Here is an 18,967-nt window from a genome sequence, read left to right on the forward strand (position 1 = left end):
CTATGATTATTTAGGGTTTATAAGAAAGGATATCATGAGAGTAAGAAGTTCACATTTTGAAAGTCAGTAAGAACATGTGACCTCAAAGATTGGAGTAAGTTTTAAGTGGTACAGAAGAAGAGCAGGAAGCACCCAAGGAGGGGGGAAATATATATGAGTTTAAATAGAGCAATTGAATAATTCTCTTAACCAAAAAGTCTATTCCCTGACTGGTTCATGATGGTGCCTTCCAGCTTTATCCTTTAGGAATGAGAGATGAGGGCAGCAATTCCTTGTTCCTTTACTTGATTCAGTTATCTTCTTTTATTTTACATGTCATTTTAGCTAAATATTTTGATTAGTGTCGAGTAATTACACAGTACAGATGTTGGGAGGGCAGTAGAGGGGGAAGGTGGGAAGGAGGAGGAAGATCCTGCAAGAAGGGACTGGGCAGGGTCTGAAAGGGAAATCTGTGACAAAGTTAATCTTCAAATATTTGCCCAAAGCCAGACCCACTTATCTTCCTGCCTAATAACTAAACAGAGTACAATGGCAAGTCTCAACAGGAACAAGAAGCTTAACTCAGAGTCAGGTGGCAGTGGTTTAAAAAAAGTCTTACTATGCTGGTCAAAACCAAATACCAGAACCTGACAGATTCCTATTTCGCATGATGCTATGCAGGACAGAGAAAACTGAGTTGATCTTGGCATAGTATGACAGGAACTCTAACATGAACACTCAAATCCTCAGTATTCTGGAACACCATACCTTAATTACTCTGAAAGGAATTTATGAAAACCAGACATTTGGGGAGGACTATTTTCTCACAAAGAAAACAAAATTTCAATGCTATTCCTGTTGGACTAAAATTGGCTTTGACTGTGAAATTCATGTTCAGTGCCTTCTAGCACTTTTCTAAGCCCTTTTTTCTTTTCGAAAACCTCTCTTCTTTTGTTGACCCCTCTCTGCCCAGGGCACTCTTTTTGGGCACTTCCCTTAGGAGGAAAGCAAAAAGTGATAAATCCATGAGTTAACAAGCTGAATTAGTTTAACACATAGTACTGCTTAGGTCGATGTGGGTGAAAGCGTCATGTTTGGGTTCGTTTGTATCCTCACTCTGTTTCTGTGCAACCTGGTGTATTACTTCACCCTGCCAAACCTCAGCTTCCCCATCTGTAAAGGGAGTAAAAACAATAACCACCTTGAAGGGTTATGAGGAGCCAAGAGAAAGTGGTAGTACAATGCCCAGCACCCTAGTAGATGTTCTGGAAAGACACACCTCTTCACCTTCCCACTCCCGAGGTAAAATGTAAAAGTAGACCATAGTAAAGTTAAAACACTGAAGGCGATGAAAGGAATCTTGAAGATCAAATTTCAATTCTCATCCCCCTGCCTCCAACTGCTAGGCATAGGACTTAATGGGAGGCGGAAAGACCTCCTCTTGAGTTCTCAAGTCAAAAAAAGCAATTGCTCTGTAGATTTGCTTCGGATTTCCCATCCTGGCACTGGTTACCTTAAAATCAGGTTGAAGCAGTCACTTATTGGTGGTGTATTTGTACCATCCTATTTCTTGCAAATGAAAACTTGTATGCTACTCAAAGTATGGTCCGCGGGCTAACAGCATTGGCACTACCTGGGAGCTGATTAGAAATGCAGACTCTCAGGTCACACACCAGACCTAGTGCATCTGAATCTGCATTTTAGCAAGATCCCAGTGATCCATGTACACATGAGAACTTGAGAAATGCTGATGTAGATCATGATGTATTTGTACTGTTTTTAAAAGTCCAATGACATGATTATGATCCACAAGAACTTCATATAATTTTGTATAACTAACTGTACAGTTAACCTCTTTTTCATCTTTCTATCTCTGTTTAGAATACCCCCAAGTCTCTGATTTAGGGAGACTTCAGGAAACTAAGAACAAACATTTGTAGCTAAATTAACATGAAAATATAAAGAAAAGAAGGTATAAATGCAAATTCTTTGTCTTTTTGGAAGCAGTTACAAAGTCGAAATGAAAAGCAGTCAGCAAAGGAAACATCAGAAGCTAGACTGAGCTGATGGCGATATGTACACAATTCGATAGCTTCCCTGAATGAGATTTTGAGCAAGAGGTGAATTTACAGTGAAACAATAGCAGTCTAAGCCTCTGATCCCCAAATTACACAGTCCCTTCCAAACTGCAAGGGGAAGCCCCAACAATTACATACTCATAATTTTGTACTATTTTTCCTATGCTGGGCTCCCTAACTTTTGTAATTTTCAGGCCCCATGACACCTGGATCTGAACCTATTTTCCTGTAGGATGTGACAGTGCATAGATAGCCACCTGCCACTAAAACGCACCATTTTGGCTTGTTCAGTCGCCTGAGTCCACTGTGGCGAAGTTAATCTGCTCTCCCAGGAACACAGCCTCAGCTGTCCTCTCTGCAGCAGCAGCAAATCGGCTCACATTTTTCCAGCTGCTGGCTCAGAAATGGCTACATTACTCAGTGCCCCCCAAACGTTTATTGTCCTGCAGGGCCTTACACAATCCTACAGGAAACCACGCTCAACACTTAGCCAACACTTGTTGATCTGATTGAACGCAACAAAAACGGAGACAAAAGCATATTTCATAAAGGTTCCAACTTTGATAACTACAGCTCCTGCTTTTCCCAGGCAGCTCTTGGGTACATGCGATAACCCTGCCTTTGTTTAGAGAGCTCTGTGCTGGAAAGGACAAGAAAATATCTCCGCAAAACCGGACTGCTGACGCTGACTTCTCTCACAGGAATCAGTCAGGAAACCATTAGGTAATGCCAAAGGGCACAGAGAATAAGCAATGAAAACTTCAACTCAACACTTGGACAAAGGGAGCCTGGAGAACACAAAAGAATAGTTACTATGATCAAAAAGGAGCACACTTCCACAGTTGCAATTATTAAGAATCTAGAAACAGAAAGGAGCTCAGTACAATGCACCAAGATTGCAAGGAAATGGTGTGATTGTTACTTTACATCATGACAATATCACAATGTTTGACTTCACAGGTTGTTTAGGTAGCAGCTAGCAATGAGCAGTGAAATGCAGGCAAGGTCACAAGTGTTGTTCTATAAACAACTTCCAAAGTAGAAAGCAAAGGGTGGTCGTTAATTTGTAAAAAATAAACAGAAGCCAAGGAGCTAATGGGAAAACATGGCAAGAGAAAAGGATTAACGGAACTAACTCTTGACAGGTTGATATGAAGTTAGGAATTATGGCTATAAATGTGTCCATTTGTCTGGGAAGGAAGATTCCTTTAGTAGTGCAGGAACACTAAGGTAACTTCGGACCAGCAATTGACCCCAGTGCCCACATTAACATAGGATGGACTTGTAGATGAAGACCCCTAAATAGTAGGGGCACCTTGACAGTTTCAGAGAGGACCAAAACTCCACCTCCCGATGTGAAGAAGGACTTAAACGCCTGATTGGCAAAGAATACAGAAGGTGGTCCCCAGTTCTGGTAAACATCAAACAGTAATAAACTTGGACACAACATTGCCTCCTTTGTCATTCTCTGCTTGGAGATGGCCACTCTCTCTCTAGAGTGCTCTCTGCTTAAGCCTCACTTTGCTTTTACTTTACTTTCTCTTGCATGACTTTTGGTGTCTAAATTTTCTTTTGTCAGAACACAAGAGCCGAGGTTTGGAGTTTCAGCTCCCTGCTTTCCTGTGACAGTTCCACCATTTTCTCTGGTCACATATAACAAATCTAATGACATCTTTTAGGCTTTGCTATGGATACCCAAGAAAATCAATCATTCTTTTGGCATGTATTGACACACTGTATTAACTTATAAATTATTGCATGATTTAACTTACTCATAAGCATCTATGATGTGATAAAGTTTGGGGTTACCAGACGAGAGCAAAACTACTGACTTTCTTTAAAATATTTTTTAGTTGTAGATGGACACAATACCTTTATTTAATTAATTAATTTATTTATTTTTATGTGATGTTGAGGATTGAACCCAGTGCTTCACACATACTAGGCAAGTACTCTACCACTGAGCCCCAGCCCCAGCCCAAAACTATTGACTTTCAAAGAGTTTTTTTTTTTTTTTTTAAACTACTGAGGATTGAACCTAGGGATGTTTTACCACTGAGCTTCATCCTCAATTCTTTTTTACTTTTTTTTTTTTTTTTTTTTTTTGTGGTGCTGGGGATTGAACCCAGGGCCTTGTGCTTATGAGGCAAGCACTCTACCAACTGAGCTATATCCCCAGCCCCTATTTTTTACTTTGAGACAGAGTTTTGCTAAGTTGCCAAGGCTGACCTTGAACTTGAGATCATCTTGCTTTAGCCTCCCAAATTGCTGGGATTACAGGCATATACCAGCACACCTGGTGTCAAAGAGATGTTTATTTTTCATTCAGTCAAATCTTACTGAGAGACACAGCAGTCAACAGAACAGAGGCAGCCCACATTTCCAGGGGGCTTATGTCTAGTAGGGGGAGGAGCACAAGTCACAATTTAATTTCAGCAGTGTGTGAAAAATAACTCACAGAGACATTTTTAATATTTTGGTTTGGAAACTGGAATTTGGGGGAGGGCAAAGAATCCTTCAGAAAATTCAAGAGTGTAGATAATACTTTGATAGCAAATAAAAGTCACCGATGAATTCCGAATAGCTCTCCATCCTCTAGGGATAAAGCATGCAGTCATTGATATCTTGGGAGTGAAGCAGAATAACGGTAGCATAACAACCTAGTGAAGTAAATTAATTCTACCTTCTGCCAATTAACTTTCTTTTCCATATGGTGATTTGTATTTATGCCACTGCTTATATGTGGTAACATGGTAAAAGATGGATTTTAGAATAAAAAGTAACTTTATGGAGGTGAAGGAGGAGGTGGTATAAATGTAGAAATTCTTGAAATTTCCATCCCTTCTTGGGGCTTAAAACACTCAAAGGCAGCTGGGAGGAGTGGTTTCCTCCAAGTCAAAATGTCATAGATTTATTTAGTTCTTCTATTCATTCACTTCCTCTGCTACTTCTCCTGAACCTTGCAATAACTCTGCATTTTCCATATCTTTAGTTAAATCCTAACTTTTGGCAAACTGCTATTTCAATTACAGAATTTAATTTACTCAAACTGCCTTGTCACCTTCACCCAGTGAGACCCTTAGAAATCTTCTCTAAAGCTTGTTCCTGTAAACCTTTAGCAGGCAGCACAGCTAAAGGGACCCAGCATGGGATCATTTGACTTTACACATGAATAAGCTCACATTTTTACATTTTTAGAATAAAAAAACAATCCTTTGGCTTATGGCTTTAAACACCACTTATAATTCCAAATGTCAGTCAAGATTTTCCCCCTGGATTCTAGATTCACATTTCACTGCTAAATCATCCATCTATGTTTGGAATATTTAATAGATACATCAGATTTAGGTCTGCCCAAAGCAGACCTATTGATTAACCCCTCAAACTAGCTCCTCCCACAGTCTTCCCCTCAGCTACTAGCAACTCTATTCTTCCAGTTGCTCATGCTAAAGAAGATGGGATCACACTTGTCTTTGTTTTGTCGTTCCTGTACACCCAGCCTTCAATCATTGCTGAAATATGGTTAGCTCTGTCTTCTAAATGTGTCCCAAATTTGGCCATTTTAAAATATCTCTACTGCTACCTACTGGCCAAAGTGGCCATCATCCCTCACCTACTGTTCTTCCTTCCTCCACTCTTATACCCTGCAGGTATTCTCCACTGAATAGCCAGACTAAATGTAAGTCAAATCTTATCCACTTCTCCAGTCTGAATTCTCCAGTGGTCCTCCCTTTTCTGATCCCTGAGTACTGTTTCTGACATCATCTCATATTATTTTACTTCATCTTACCACTGCTAAAATGGCCTACTTGCTACCCCTCCGATACTTTGAGAAGCATCTGCCCTAGGGCCTTTGCGTTGGCAGTATCCTCTGCTTAATCAACTGTCCCCAAAATCTGCCTGGCTCATTTCCAAGCTCTCTTTCAAATAGCTTCTTACTAATGAGCCCTGACCAGGCCACCCTGTTAATACTACAATCTCCCTTACTCTTCTCTATCTTTTTTCCATAATACTTATGACCTTATAACACAATGCATAATTTACTTATTTATCATTTTTATTGTCTGTTTGTCTGTCTTTACTAAAGAGTCAGCCCACAAGGGTGCCAACGGCTTCTCTCTGCAGCCTGAGCTTTTCCCATGGTTCTGTCTCCACTGGGGGCATCACTCCATCACTGTCTGCATTGATTCCTTCTGGTACTCTGCTGGGAGGTTGGGATCTGATGTTCACTGTAAGGAATCCCATGAAAACCATGCCTGGACACGGGGGAAATCACATAAGGGAGTTTATTAAGCAAACAGAGTGTCTCCCTGCAGGGTAAGAGAGAAAATGAGAGGAAAAGAAAGGGAAAGAGAAAGAGTGCGTGCTAGAGAGAGTGGAAAAGCAAGGAGGAGAAAGAAAGTGAGTCAGGGGGAGAGAAAGGCAAGAGAGAAAAGATGGCGGTGAAGCGATCTTTAAGAATCCTGCAGGGCTAACGGGACCAATAACGGAGAAGGATACTTGCAAGCTGACTGATGAACCAATAGCTAGCTAGGATGTTCACAGATGACAGTAGTTGGGAGGCGGGGAAATGGTTGCAACGGAAAGGGTGGGGAGAGCAGCTTTGTACATTACATTCATCACTTGTACTTACTGGAATTGAAGATTAATACATTGTCTCTCCTATGGATTCTTGCTTATCAAACCTTGGGTTCAGTAAACAGCCTTGCTCCTGATGAAAGGAGATGGGTGAGTGAGGGGTCAAGGTGCTCACTCAAAGCCTTGTTGTTTAATGTTGCTGTGATATTTCCTGAAATCTATGAAATCTTTACATTGGCTATAGGCATTTAATTAATTTTATTCTCAATTTTTGGTGGGAGGTAAGGATTTGGGGTCTAGATGAAGTTGGAAAACTATGAGCACCATCTGTTTTTGTAAATAAGACATATTGGAACAGGGCCGTCATTCATTTGTACACTGTCTGGCTTCTTTTATTCTACAATGGCAGAGTTGAGCAGTTATGACAGAGACTGCACCTGCAAAGTCTCAAATATTTACTACCTGACCTTCACCGAGTAAATTTGTCAACTGGTGCTCTAGAAAAATCCTGCTGGGCGAGACTGGGCATGGTAGCACACGCCTATAATCCCAGTGGCTCGGGAGACTGAGGCAGGAGGATAGCAAGTTCAAAGCTAGCCTCAGCAACTTAGTGAGGTCCTAAACAACTCAGTGAGATTCTGTCTCCAAATTTAAGAAAAGGGGGTGGGTGGTGGTGGGGATGTGGCTCAGTGGTTGAGTGCCTCTGGGTTCAATCCCCAGTACCAAAAAAAAAAAAAAAAAAAAAAAAAAAAAAAAGTCCTGCTTGCTGTGGAAGTGACCTAGTAGCTTGGAATTCAGTTCAACAGCTCAATTTCACAGACATTGACTGAATTGTACTGTGCACAGGTGCCAGAGTTAGAAGCAAAGAAAGTGAACAAACAGGGTATCTTTAAGGACTTCCAGTCCTGATTCCCACTTTGATTTAAATTATTTTTTCTTGAAATTTTGTTATGGAAAAGTCTCAACATATAGAAAAGTGAAAAGAGGTTGAAGCTTTCACACACCATCATGTAGATTCTACAATTAGCATTTTATTGTATTAATTTTGACATACAACTATTCATTCATCACTCTAACTTATTATCATTACTTTTACTATTTTTGGTGCATTTGGAGTAAATCTCAGACTTGGGTATGTGCCATGCATATAGACCTCAGCAGACATGACATTAACTAGAGATTACTTCAAATTAGTTTTAATTTTAATTCCAATACTGCAATCCAAAAGCAGTTCTCATCTAATTTGGTTAGAAGAAACAACTTTACCAAGGTTGAAAACTGAGAAGAGTTATCAGGGTAACTGAGGTAAGTATCAGGGGACTCATTCACCTAAATTTTCCTGTCTTCTTGGTTCAGAGATGAATTAGCCTTTCAGGGCCAAGAGTGATTTGCTTGTGATGGATTTGAGGAATGTTCTGTGGCTCCAAAGAGAGGGACATACGGTGTTCTTTTCTAGGAAGCTGTCAAAAACCCACAGGAAAGACAGAGAGGAACACGGTTAGGAGGTTTATGCAACAGTAGGTCACGTGTAGCTTCTAGGTCATTACCCTGGTTGAGGAAACAGACCAGGTCTGTGTGGGAAGCTCTCACCAGGGTGAAAATGGGAGTCACATGTGTTCATCTTTTCTAGCTATATTTGGATGACTTCAACCACCCAATATATTAATGGCCTTCAGAAACCAGTGTTTACAAACTAATCAGTCCTTGATTTGAAGCCAACTGATTTCCTGGGTTCAGTGAGTCTGAATCCCTAATGGTGAATATTCCAGAGATATTTGTCACTTAATGAATAGCAGCTACACTGTCCTAGGAGACAAATTATCAAAATCTGCAGGAAAGTATTTTTGGTTGATTGCTTGAAGAAGAAAAATGATTGCAAATGATGAGGCTTTTAAGATGGCCCCACACTTGTATAAAATATATCTTTGAAAAGAAATTCAGTAATTTATATGGATGAAGAAAATAAAATTTTCAAAAACTCTTAACTTATTAGTGATCAAAATAAACCATCAGTGAGCTCACACATAATAGCAGTGTAAAATGATCATCTAAATTATTCCCTCTTGTTTTCTTTTATTATAAATTTGTCTTGGTAAATGCTGCTTATAAGGAAAGACAGTGGAATGAATCTGACCTAACTTTCCTATGTACATATGGGAATATACCACAGTGAATCTCACCATCATGTGCATTCACAGGAAATTAATTAAAAAAAACCCCAAAACTAAAAAAAAAAAAAAAAAAAAAGAAAGAAAATATTAAGAAAAAACAAAACAAACAAACAAAAAAACCTCAAAACTTTGGGTAAATGTCAGAAGGATCAATAGCTGGAAGGAAGCAGAGATGGGGACAGTAAAGGGGAAGGAGCGGTACTAGAGTCAGAATTAGAACAAGATATATTGCATACTTGTATAATTATGACAAAATGGATTCTACTGTCATGTAAAACTTTTAAAAAAAGCCAAAAAAAAAAAAAAAAAAAAAAAAAAGGTAAAACAGTTTGAAAAACAAAAAACAGAGGGACCTTTTTGGGACGTCTGTACTTTGGAGGTCACTGCTTTGGCCAAAGGGATGCAACATTTAATCTCTAAAGTCTGGTTTAATAATTATTTATCTTGGTTGATGACTGGTCACCTTGGTGATGACTTAAATGGGATGTCCACTTTCTGAAAGGATAAGTATTTGTAAAAGTTTGTCATTAGACTGAAGAGTTTTGAAAATCTACCTCTTCTCTCCTTTTTTTTTTTTTTTTTGGTATGGGGCAGAGGAGGGGGTATTGAACTCAGGGGAGCTTAACCACTGCGCCACAGCCCCAACCCTTTTTATATTTTTTATTTAGAGATTGGGCCTCACTAAGTTGCTGAGGTTGGCTTTGAACTCGTAATCCTCCTGCCTCAGACTCGAGTTGCTGGGATTACAGGCATGCGCCACTTCGTCTGGCCTCTTTTCTCTTCTTGCATAAAGGCATATTTTTTAGGTACCCATTATTACAAAACAAACTACTCAGAAACTACTCAGAACAAACTACTCAGAATAGCTTAAAACAATCCATTTTTGTTTCACAATTTTGTGGGTCAGGAAGTTGTAAGGACAGGGTTGGGTGTTCATGTCTTATCCATAAGGCATGGGTTGGGGGGCACCTGGGGCTGGTAGATACATTTCCATGATGACTTCTTTGTGTTTTGTGCCTCAGTATTGTTGGCTTCTGTCTCTTTGTATGGTGTGTCTTCCTCCAAGGCTTCTACTTCATGTAGTGTGGGTTTTTTTCCTAGAATGGTGATCTTGAGGTCATTGTTTTTCTTTTTTCTTTCTTTTTTTATTACCAGGGATTGAACCCCAGGGTGCTTAATCATTGAGCCATATCCCCTGTCCTTTTTATTTTTTATTTTGAGACAGGGTCTCACTAAGTTGCTTAGGACTTTGCTATGTTGCTGAGGCTGGCCTTGAACTTGGTGATCCTCCTGCCTCAGCCTCCAGAGTCACTGGGATTAGAGGCATGTGCCACCCTGCCCAGCTTGATGGAGGAACCAGGCCTGATTATAAAAAGAAATTATAAGAACATTATGATGAAGAAACAATGCCTGGGGGAAAAGTTAATTTCCCCCCTCCCCAATGTCAGCTTCTTTTCAGGGAACATGATTAACCCTGGGTCCCTATCTATTGGATTGTAAATAGCTTTCTTTAGGAGTCTCCCTTTCTTGAAATGTTAATATCCCTGTGACAGGCTTTTAAGGCCAGAGATTCAACAGGTACCTGTGAAGAGTCATTTCTTCTTATACTTTGAAACTTTCTGAACTCTGTAGGAGTGTATCTACATCACTTAATTGCTATACCAATTAATTGCTATCTAAACTATGATCTCATAGGCTTAGTTCTTAGAAATACAGCTTTTAGGGAGATCAACTCAAGTCATCTTGAGTTATTGCTGCCTGTGGTGAAGGCCACTCGGCAATGACACAAGTGTTTCACTGCCTTTGTTCTATACCAGTGAATTACTTATCATAAATTCCCTGTGTATGGTCTTTGGTCATGTAGGCCAAGAATTCATACCCACCAATGTTGTAATGGTTAAAAAATATGTCAGATTACCTATAAAGGCCACATGTAACCTCAGCTCAGGGCCCAGAACTTCAAAGTACTAGCTCATCTGGGTCTGCCAGCATAAATACACCTGAGTTCTCCCATCCTTGGAGGAGAGGAGCATGGTCTCTTGCTGAGCTCAATTTCCATAACAAGCTGGGTCATTATTTATCTTATTGTGTAGTTGGTTTCCATGAAGCAGTAAATGCAAGCTGCCAGGCCATTTCAGAGACACACTCAGAACTGGCCAGTGTCCTTTCCACCATATTGCACTGGACAAAGTAATCACCATCTCTGTCTAGACTCAAGAGGAAGAGATGTAAGCTCTACTTTTGATGGAGTGTGAAAGTCACATTGCAGAACAAGAGCTTGTGAGATGAGAGACACTGTTCAGGGCATCACAGGGAAACAGACTTCTTCAGAGGTTGATAAACAATGGCTCTGGGAAACAATGTGCAGGTGTGGTGATTTCCAGGTGAAACATCTTCCCTAGACTTGAAGAGATAGCTATTGAAGATTTTCCAGAGAGAATGCCATGGAAGCTAAAAACTGAAAGATGAATGGGGATAAGCCAGATCCAAGAGCAGGAAAGAAAGTTCCATACAGAGGCACAGCAAACCAATGAGAAGGAGCATGCACATTCCAGAACCTAAAATAAGTTGGTGTGTGTGTGTGCATTTATCCTTCAGCAAATGCGTTAAGGGCAAGGCCAGTTCAAAGATATCACAGAACTTTCCACTGAAGGTTTTAAGCAATTTTTATTCCATTTACCTACAACTTAAGTCAGAAAGAATGTGTGGCTGTTGGAGAAGACAAAATGGAAAGGACTGGATGTATTGAAAGATCTTAGAAATTAGATTCTATAGGCTTTCAAGATGAGAGAGTGAGAGGGGAGAGCTGGCATTCCAGGATCCAGCAATTGGTTGAACATTGAGCTTTTGGGTAAAGAATGCAGAGCATTAATAAGGACTGCAAAGTGCTGGACAGAGTGCCCAGGCTTATATCTCACTTGGAGACCGTTATGGTTCGGATGTGAGGTGTCCCCCAAAAGCTCACATGTGAGACAATGCAAGAAGATTCAGAGGCGAAATGATTGGGTTGAGAGTCTTAACCCGATCCGTGAATTAATCCCCTGATAGGGATTAGCTGAGTGGTAACTGAAAGGCAGGTGGGGTGTGGCTGGAGGAGGTGGGCATTGGGGGCGTGCCTTTGGGGGTATACATTCGTATCTGGCAAGTGGAGACCTCTCTCTCTGCTTTCTGATCATCACGTAAGCTGCTTCCCTCCTCCACACTCTTTCACCATGATGTTCTGCCTCACCTCGAGCCCAGAGGAATCCAGCTGGCCTTCTGTGGATTAAGACCTCTGAAACTGTGAGCCCTGAAACTTTTTCTCCTCTAAAGTTGTTCTGGTTGGGTCCTTTTAGTCACAGCAGCGAAAAAGTTGACTAAAACAGAGACAGTTGGAGTAGTACTTATTAAAGGGTTATAGAAAATAATATTCCTACAAGATAGCTCCCCAAGAGAAACAAGAGACAGTGTGGCTCGGGAGAAGGGAGGGGAAATTACCAAACATGAAACCTCTCCCAGGTGCATCCTTTCCTAACAACAGTGGGCCCTAAAGGAAAGGGGCAAATACTGAATGCTGGGCCCTAAACTTTGACCTTCCCCCACTGCAAATTAGTCCTAAATGGAGGCACAGCAAATATTGAAACTCTGGGGAACAAAGGATCCCAGAGAAAGTAAAGCAATGGGCAAGATTTGAGTACTCATCCCTCGGGATCTGGACTCCTCTCCCCAGATAATGAGTTCCAACCTTTTTACAACTACCTTCCCTAAGTTTAAGTTTTATCCTGTACAACTAACCCCTGTCTGTCAAAACTGTATGTCCGCAGTCTCCAATGAAACTATAAAACCCAGACTCCTTCTGTAACTCCCTGTGGGGCAGCTCCATACCCAGAAAATGGGCCCTCCCATGCTTGATCCTTGGGCCTCGCTGCAGAATAAAGGAAAGTTTGCTGACCTGAGGTTTGTTTACTGTAAGTGCAAAAGGACAGGAAGCAAACCTCAAGCAGACCTTGATAGATTCTGAGAAGCCTTTATTCCTTCGCAGATTCGGGCGCCATTCAGGCCCATTTTCCGGATGCGAAAAATGGCCGTCAGTTACAGGGGGATTTTGGTTTTATAGGGTCAAATGAGGATGATGTAATCATTGGAAACCATGCAGGGGCTAGTATGTCTTCGGCCTCCATCAGTTGTGGGCCATGTACTTACAATATAATAGTGATAAGCTGCATTATTCCATTGTGCTTTTAATGTTCATGTGTACTATCATTTAGCCTTACATCACATAAATAAGGTAGAAAAGGTAGTTTGGAGCCCCACTGATGTGTAAGGAGCCTGGGGAAAAGTCTCTGTTCCTGTATTAACCTGTTCTTAAGGCCTGTAGCCAAAATTATCTATTTTGTGCAGTCTGAGAACTAAGAGCGGTTTTTACATTTTTAAGTGATTGAAACAAAAATTAGAATATTTTGTGACAAGTGGAAATTATATGAACTCAAAATTAAATGAATCATCTGAATTCAGATTTCATCATCCATGATGAAAGCTTTATTGAAATATAGTCACACTCATTCATTTAAGTATTATCTACGACAGCTTTCTTGCTACAAAGGCAAACTGGAGCAGTCTCCAGAGAAAACCTCCGTTCTGCAAAGTCAGAAATATTTACTATCTGGTCCCTTACAGTTTGCCAGCCTTTTTTGTTAGAGGCACAACTTTCTTTTTGTTCTCAAAACTAGGCAACAAACAGGAACCGCAGCCAGGCCTGCACCTCTGATTAATAGTCCTAGCAATTAACTAGATTGCCTGGCTAACTGGTGGCAACTCCTCATCTCCAGGGGAAACTCTCCAACGCCTGTTCATTGTGTTCCAACAACATGGAAGCTCTTAACCAATTGTCCTCCTGCTGGAGCCCGCCTGCTCTTTAGGTAGGAACAGAGATGTCTTTCTTAGTTCTTGGCTCCTCCCCCAACCCCAGTTCTAACTGGCAAACAGCAGAAATCTTATATTATATAACAAGCAATCTTATGGTGCCTAGGACGTGACAGGCTCATTTAATTCTCAGTATAATCCTACGAGGCTGGTACTATTATCGGCAGCCTCATTTCACTGAGGAATCTGAGGCGCAGAGAAACTGAGCCACCTGTCTAAGATCACGCCAAGGGGTGCCTCCAGGTGGTGGAGGAAGCAATCTGTGCAGCCAAGTTCTGCGGGTTGAGTGATACTAGTCGATAAAGACAGGTTTCCCGCGAAGGCAAATTGGGGGCCTTTGCTGTGATCAGAGCACCTGCCGGACCCGCATACCCCTCCCGGGACCTAGCAAGTCCCCAAGCTGCTGGGGTGCCCATCTCTTCTGCGCTGCGGGAGAGGTGCAGAGACCAAAGGGCAGCAGAGCTGGCCCCAGGGAGGTGGAGGGCGGAGCGACAGGATCTGCGCCGAGCATGAATAGAGGGAGTGGCGGTCAGGGCCCCGAAGACCGAGAGACTCCCGCCTCCCCAAGGCCGCAGTTGGCGAAGCGCTGAGTCACCGCGAGGAGCCAGCGGCCTCCGAGCCTGCCCGCGGTGTGCTCGGTGTGGTCCAGTGCCCTCCGCGCCACGGAGGCTCCAGGGCCGCTGCGTCCAGCTCCTTGGCTACAGAGATTGCTGCGTGAGTGCCTGGGGCTCCCGCAGAAGTGGGCTGGGTGGAGCATGTTGGCGATCAGGTGGCAAGATCCCGCCTTCCCCAACCCTCTGCAGACTCCTGAGATGACCAGAGATGCTCCAGTAGTACTGAGGTTTTGTGACGGTTCTAGATGGCTTTTCTTTCTGCAAAGCACCGAAGCCTGTTAAATACCTCATCAGTTGTTCACTGGCATAGAATTTAATTGTGGGTATCTGTAAGGACCCGGAGTAGTCTAGCTGGGGATAAACATACTTTCTAGTTGATCACGTGAAGATGATGACAGGTCTGTGCTGCTCTGAGTATTAAACTAATTTCTGTGCCTTGCATTCTGTCACTCATTAATATTTACTAATTTTCTACTGGGGGTGGGTACATTTTAGGATAGGGCTTGACTGGAGGGTATTGCTGGGTAGAGCCCCCCTGAGTAACAGCAGTGAGCATTCTGATGGCATTAACCACACCCCTTTGATATAGGCACTTATTACTCCCATATTGTGGATGGGGAAACCGAAGCACAGAGAATTCCAGGTCAAAGGTGAAGTTGGGATGCAAACCTGGGCTGTCTGGCTCCAGAATCTGCTTCTTGCTGAAAGACTTCTGAATTTCAGCAGGAAACTTTGAAGGAATTAGTAACATTTCACTTGAAGAGGTTTAGGGGACCCAGGGTACTATTTGTAAATACTTGAAGCCGAGGTAATTACATCCGTTCAGTGATAGTCCATTGGTTAGAACTTAGACCCCTCAATGAGAAAACACTCCAATAATATGGAGTGCATCCTCAAGGGCAGTTCATCCATGAGTTGCCTTAGCTTTAGAAAGCTCAAAGATTTCTTGCCTACAAAGTTGACCCTGAACTTCAGGGATAGATGTCTTTGCATTCAATGATCCTTGAAGATCCCTTTCACTGCTAAGATCTTCCGGATGTTCTGGTGAGAGGCATGGACCTCTTGGTTTTCCTCTGTGTTTCCTATCTTGCCACATAAATCCCCCTGCCATCTGTCACCCTTCTTCATGGGTGGCACTGGGGGTAGTGTGGGGGAGGTCAAGAGGGTTCAGTGAGATAATTCAGATATAGTACAAGATGACTAAATTAACATGAGATAATTGGAAATAATCAGCAGGGTACTGGGCACCTAGAATGTACTATCATTATTATTTGAAATCAACTAATCTACACCCTGCATGTAGTAAACACTCAATAAATTTTAGCTGTTGCTGAGCATTGTGGTGCATGCCTGTAATCCCAACAACTCAGGAAGCTGAGGTAGGAGGATCACAAGTTCAAGGGCAGCCATAGCAGTTTAGTGAGGCTCTAAGCAACTTAGTGAGACCCTGTCTCAAAATAAAAAAGTAAAAAGGGCTAGGGATGTGGCTCAGTGGTAAAGCAACCCTGGATTTAATCCCAGTACCAAAATAAACAAACAAATAGAAATTTATAGCTCTTACCCTTTGGGTAAATCTAATTTTAATATCTTTTATTTTGTAGTCCTTGGACATTTCCTTCCGTCTAACTTCTTTTTTGTTGTCCCTCCTCTTACTGTCTATCCTCTACAGCACAGCATCAGAACACTCTTTCTGGATTTCAACATGGGGTCTTCCAAGAAGGTTACCCTCTCAGTGCTTAGTCGGGAGCAGTCGGAAGGGGTTGGAGCACGGGTGCGCAGAAGCATCGGCAGACCCGAGGTATGGTTGGGTGGCTGCTCCTTGTTTTCTTTTCAGAAAGAACTGGTGGGATGTTGAGGATGATTTGGGAAGAGAGGGCCAAGGTGGTCATGAGCTGCCCTGTGGGGTGCCATAGATACCAACTCTAAGTTTCATTATTGGGGCTGCATGCAGACAATCCCCATCCCAAAGGAAATTTCTAGAATGTGAATACAGAACAAGTACAGCTGAGCTTTGGGAAATGTGTCTGCTTCTGTCTGCACAACCATGTCCTACCTTGGGCTGACCTCCTCTGATTTAGCACATACATCAGCAAACATACCTACCCTACAGCTCCTCAGTTTATATGCTCACAATTCAGAGCACCAGGGTATCAATTCCAAATTCCTAGGAGAGAGAATTGATTAACCTGGCATGGGTCAGGTATCCGTTCCTGGTCAATCCCAGATTGTCAGGGATTTGGATTCACAAAGAGACTGATAAGATTCAACTCTGTAGACCTCTGCCGAGGGGCTCATAGATGGGAACTCAGTAAAGGGGAGATAGATGTTTTTCAACATTAGAGAATCTTTTTGCTTGAATCATATGGGGAACTTGAGATTTGCAGGGGAAAAAAATTCTTAGTATCCACAAAGAGGTATCAAATGGTGGTCATAACCTGAGGACCATACCAGATTCCAAAATTATTATTATTATTATTTTTTTTGGGGGGGGGGATCGAACCCAGGGCCTTAGTGCTTGCAAGGCAAGCACTCTACCGACTGAGCTATCTCCCCAGCCCCTCCAAAATTTTTTTGATGAAGAGGAGAAATGCATAAGGGAAATGGCTTCCATTTTGAAAAGTAAGGCTGGGTTGTCAATCCTCTTAAACTCTACTCAGATTTTTTTTTTTAATATCTTTTTAGTTGTCAATGAACCTTTATTTATTTATATTGCAGTATTAAGAATCGAACCCAATGCTAGGTAAGTGCTCTACCACTGAGCTTCAACCCCAGCCCCTGGGATAGCATCTTGCTACTTTGTTGCTAAACCTAAGTTTCATACCATTCTACATAGGGTTACTGTCTCCACTTTTAAATAAAAAGTATCTTTTGGAAGTTGCTTATAGGGTTTTTAAAACCTGACTTTCCTCAGTGAGTGCTGCCCTACATTGTTGACAGATTGGATATTTAAAAAAATTTGCTTATTTCTTTTTTGAATTGACAAAATGGTGAGAATGCTGAAAATCTGTGGTCTTAGCAATTTCCAAGGATATAATACGTTGTCATTAATTATAGTCCCTATACTGTGAAATAGATCCCTTGAACTTATTAACTGATTGAAATTTTGTGACCTTTGACTAACATCTCTCCAACCCCCACCTCAGCACCTGGTACCTACCATTCTCTGCTTCTACTTGTTTAGATTCCACATATAAGTGGGATCATGCAGTATTTGTCCTTGTGTGTCTGACGTATTTCACTGAGCATGAATATTGGCCATTGAGGTAGGGGGTTAAATTGTCAATCTAACTCTGCAGTGACCCCACCAGGTTTCCTCAACTGTTCCTTTGCTATTTCTCTTACGAGGTTAGCTTCTTGTTTACCCACAAATCTCTCAGGGCCCATCAAATATTGTTTGCCAAGGATACACACAGACCGGGTTATACCAATAGCTAAATGCATAGGGGCAGATGGAGGTGGTGTCATATTCTATCATACTTTAATGAGTCCAACCATCAAGAACACATTTGCTGAGGATTTTCTGAAAAAAAATTTTGACCTGTTTGGCAGTTGGGTTAAACCTATCAATCCCTTTGCAAAAGGAATTTTTTGGATTGAACCCAGGGCCTTGTGTTTGCAAGGCAAGCACTCTACCAACTGAGCTATGTCCCCAGCCCCAAAACAATGTTTTTAAATAAATAAAATAGCTGGGTGCTGTGGTACACACCTGTAATCCCCGCAACTTGGGAGGCTGAGGCAGGAGAATTGCAAGTTCAAAGCCAGCCTCAGCAACTTAGCAAGGCCCTAAGCAACTTAGTGAGATCCTGTCTCTAAATTTAAAAAAATACTAAAAAAGGGCTGGGGATGTGGCTCAGTGGTAGAGTGCCTCTCTAGTACCATGAAAAAAAGTGTTTTGTTTTTTTTTTTAATTGGTTAAGGATATTAGTCTTTATTTTTATTTTTTGGGATGCTCTCTTTTTAAATTATTATTTTTTTAGTTGTAGGTGGACATACCTTTGTTTTATTTTTATATGGTTCTGAGGATCGAACCCAGGGCCTCACACATACTAGGCGAGCATTCTACCACTGAGCCACAACCCCAGCCTGAAAAAATAAGTTTTAAAAAGCAATTTTATAATCTAGTAATTTTACACTAAATAAGATTACTGGCAGTTCTAATAACATCCTAATTTCAAAGCTATGAGGAGCATAAATGACAATTCAGGACACCTACTCATAACTGCAATATGTTATGAAAACACCTTCGATTTCTATTGGTGTCAAAGTCACAGATACCTGTAATTTGTTACAGTTTGTTGAATACATTCATAATTGAAGAGAGTATTAAATTTCAGTTTGGAGATGGTGGTGTTGGCTGCACAATGATGTGAGTATTCTTAATGCCACTGATGTGTACTTACAATGAATAAAATGCTAAATTTTATTCTATGTATATTTTACCACAATAAAAGATGCAGAAAAACATTTAGGTAGAGGTTAGTGAAAATAAAGATGTAAACTTGAGTTGGAAAAAAAATTACATCCTTGAATTCTCTCCATGGTCCTAGTTAAGAGTCACTGGCTGAAAAACCAGGCTTTGAAGACCCCACATATTTTACTAACTCAGTCTCCTGTGTCCCAGGGATGTTTCTACCTTAGGGGAAAA

General features: G+C 41.4%; 2 protein-coding genes across 6 annotated transcripts in view; one reads left to right on the top strand and one right to left on the bottom strand.

Moving 5' to 3' along the window:
* BMX (BMX non-receptor tyrosine kinase) overlaps positions 1 to 2,478 on the bottom strand; it is a 52,568-nt gene extending 50,090 nt beyond the window's left edge. For all 5 annotated transcript variants that reach the window (XM_079123161.1, XM_079123165.1, XM_079123164.1 and 2 more), the window contains exon 1: positions 2,332 to 2,478. In XM_079123161.1, coding sequence (XP_078979287.1) covers positions 2,332 to 2,334 — 3 coding nt within the window. In that variant the 5' untranslated portion in view covers positions 2,335 to 2,478. The remainder of the gene's footprint in view (positions 1 to 2,331) is intronic.
* Positions 2,479 to 14,203: 11,725 nt separating this feature from the next.
* Positions 14,204 to 18,967, top strand: part of PIR (pirin) — a 90,373-nt gene continuing 85,609 nt past the window's right edge. Inside the window, exons 1-2 of the mRNA XM_079123261.1 lie at positions 14,204 to 14,422; positions 15,992 to 16,120. Of these exons, the coding sequence (XP_078979387.1) occupies positions 16,025 to 16,120 (96 nt within the window). The 5' untranslated portion in view covers positions 14,204 to 14,422; positions 15,992 to 16,024. The remainder of the gene's footprint in view (positions 14,423 to 15,991; positions 16,121 to 18,967) is intronic.

The sequence above is a fragment of the Sciurus vulgaris genome (assembly GCF_902686455.1).
Source record: "Sciurus vulgaris genome assembly, chromosome: X".
Lineage (NCBI taxonomy): Eukaryota > Metazoa > Chordata > Mammalia > Rodentia > Sciuridae > Sciurus > Sciurus vulgaris.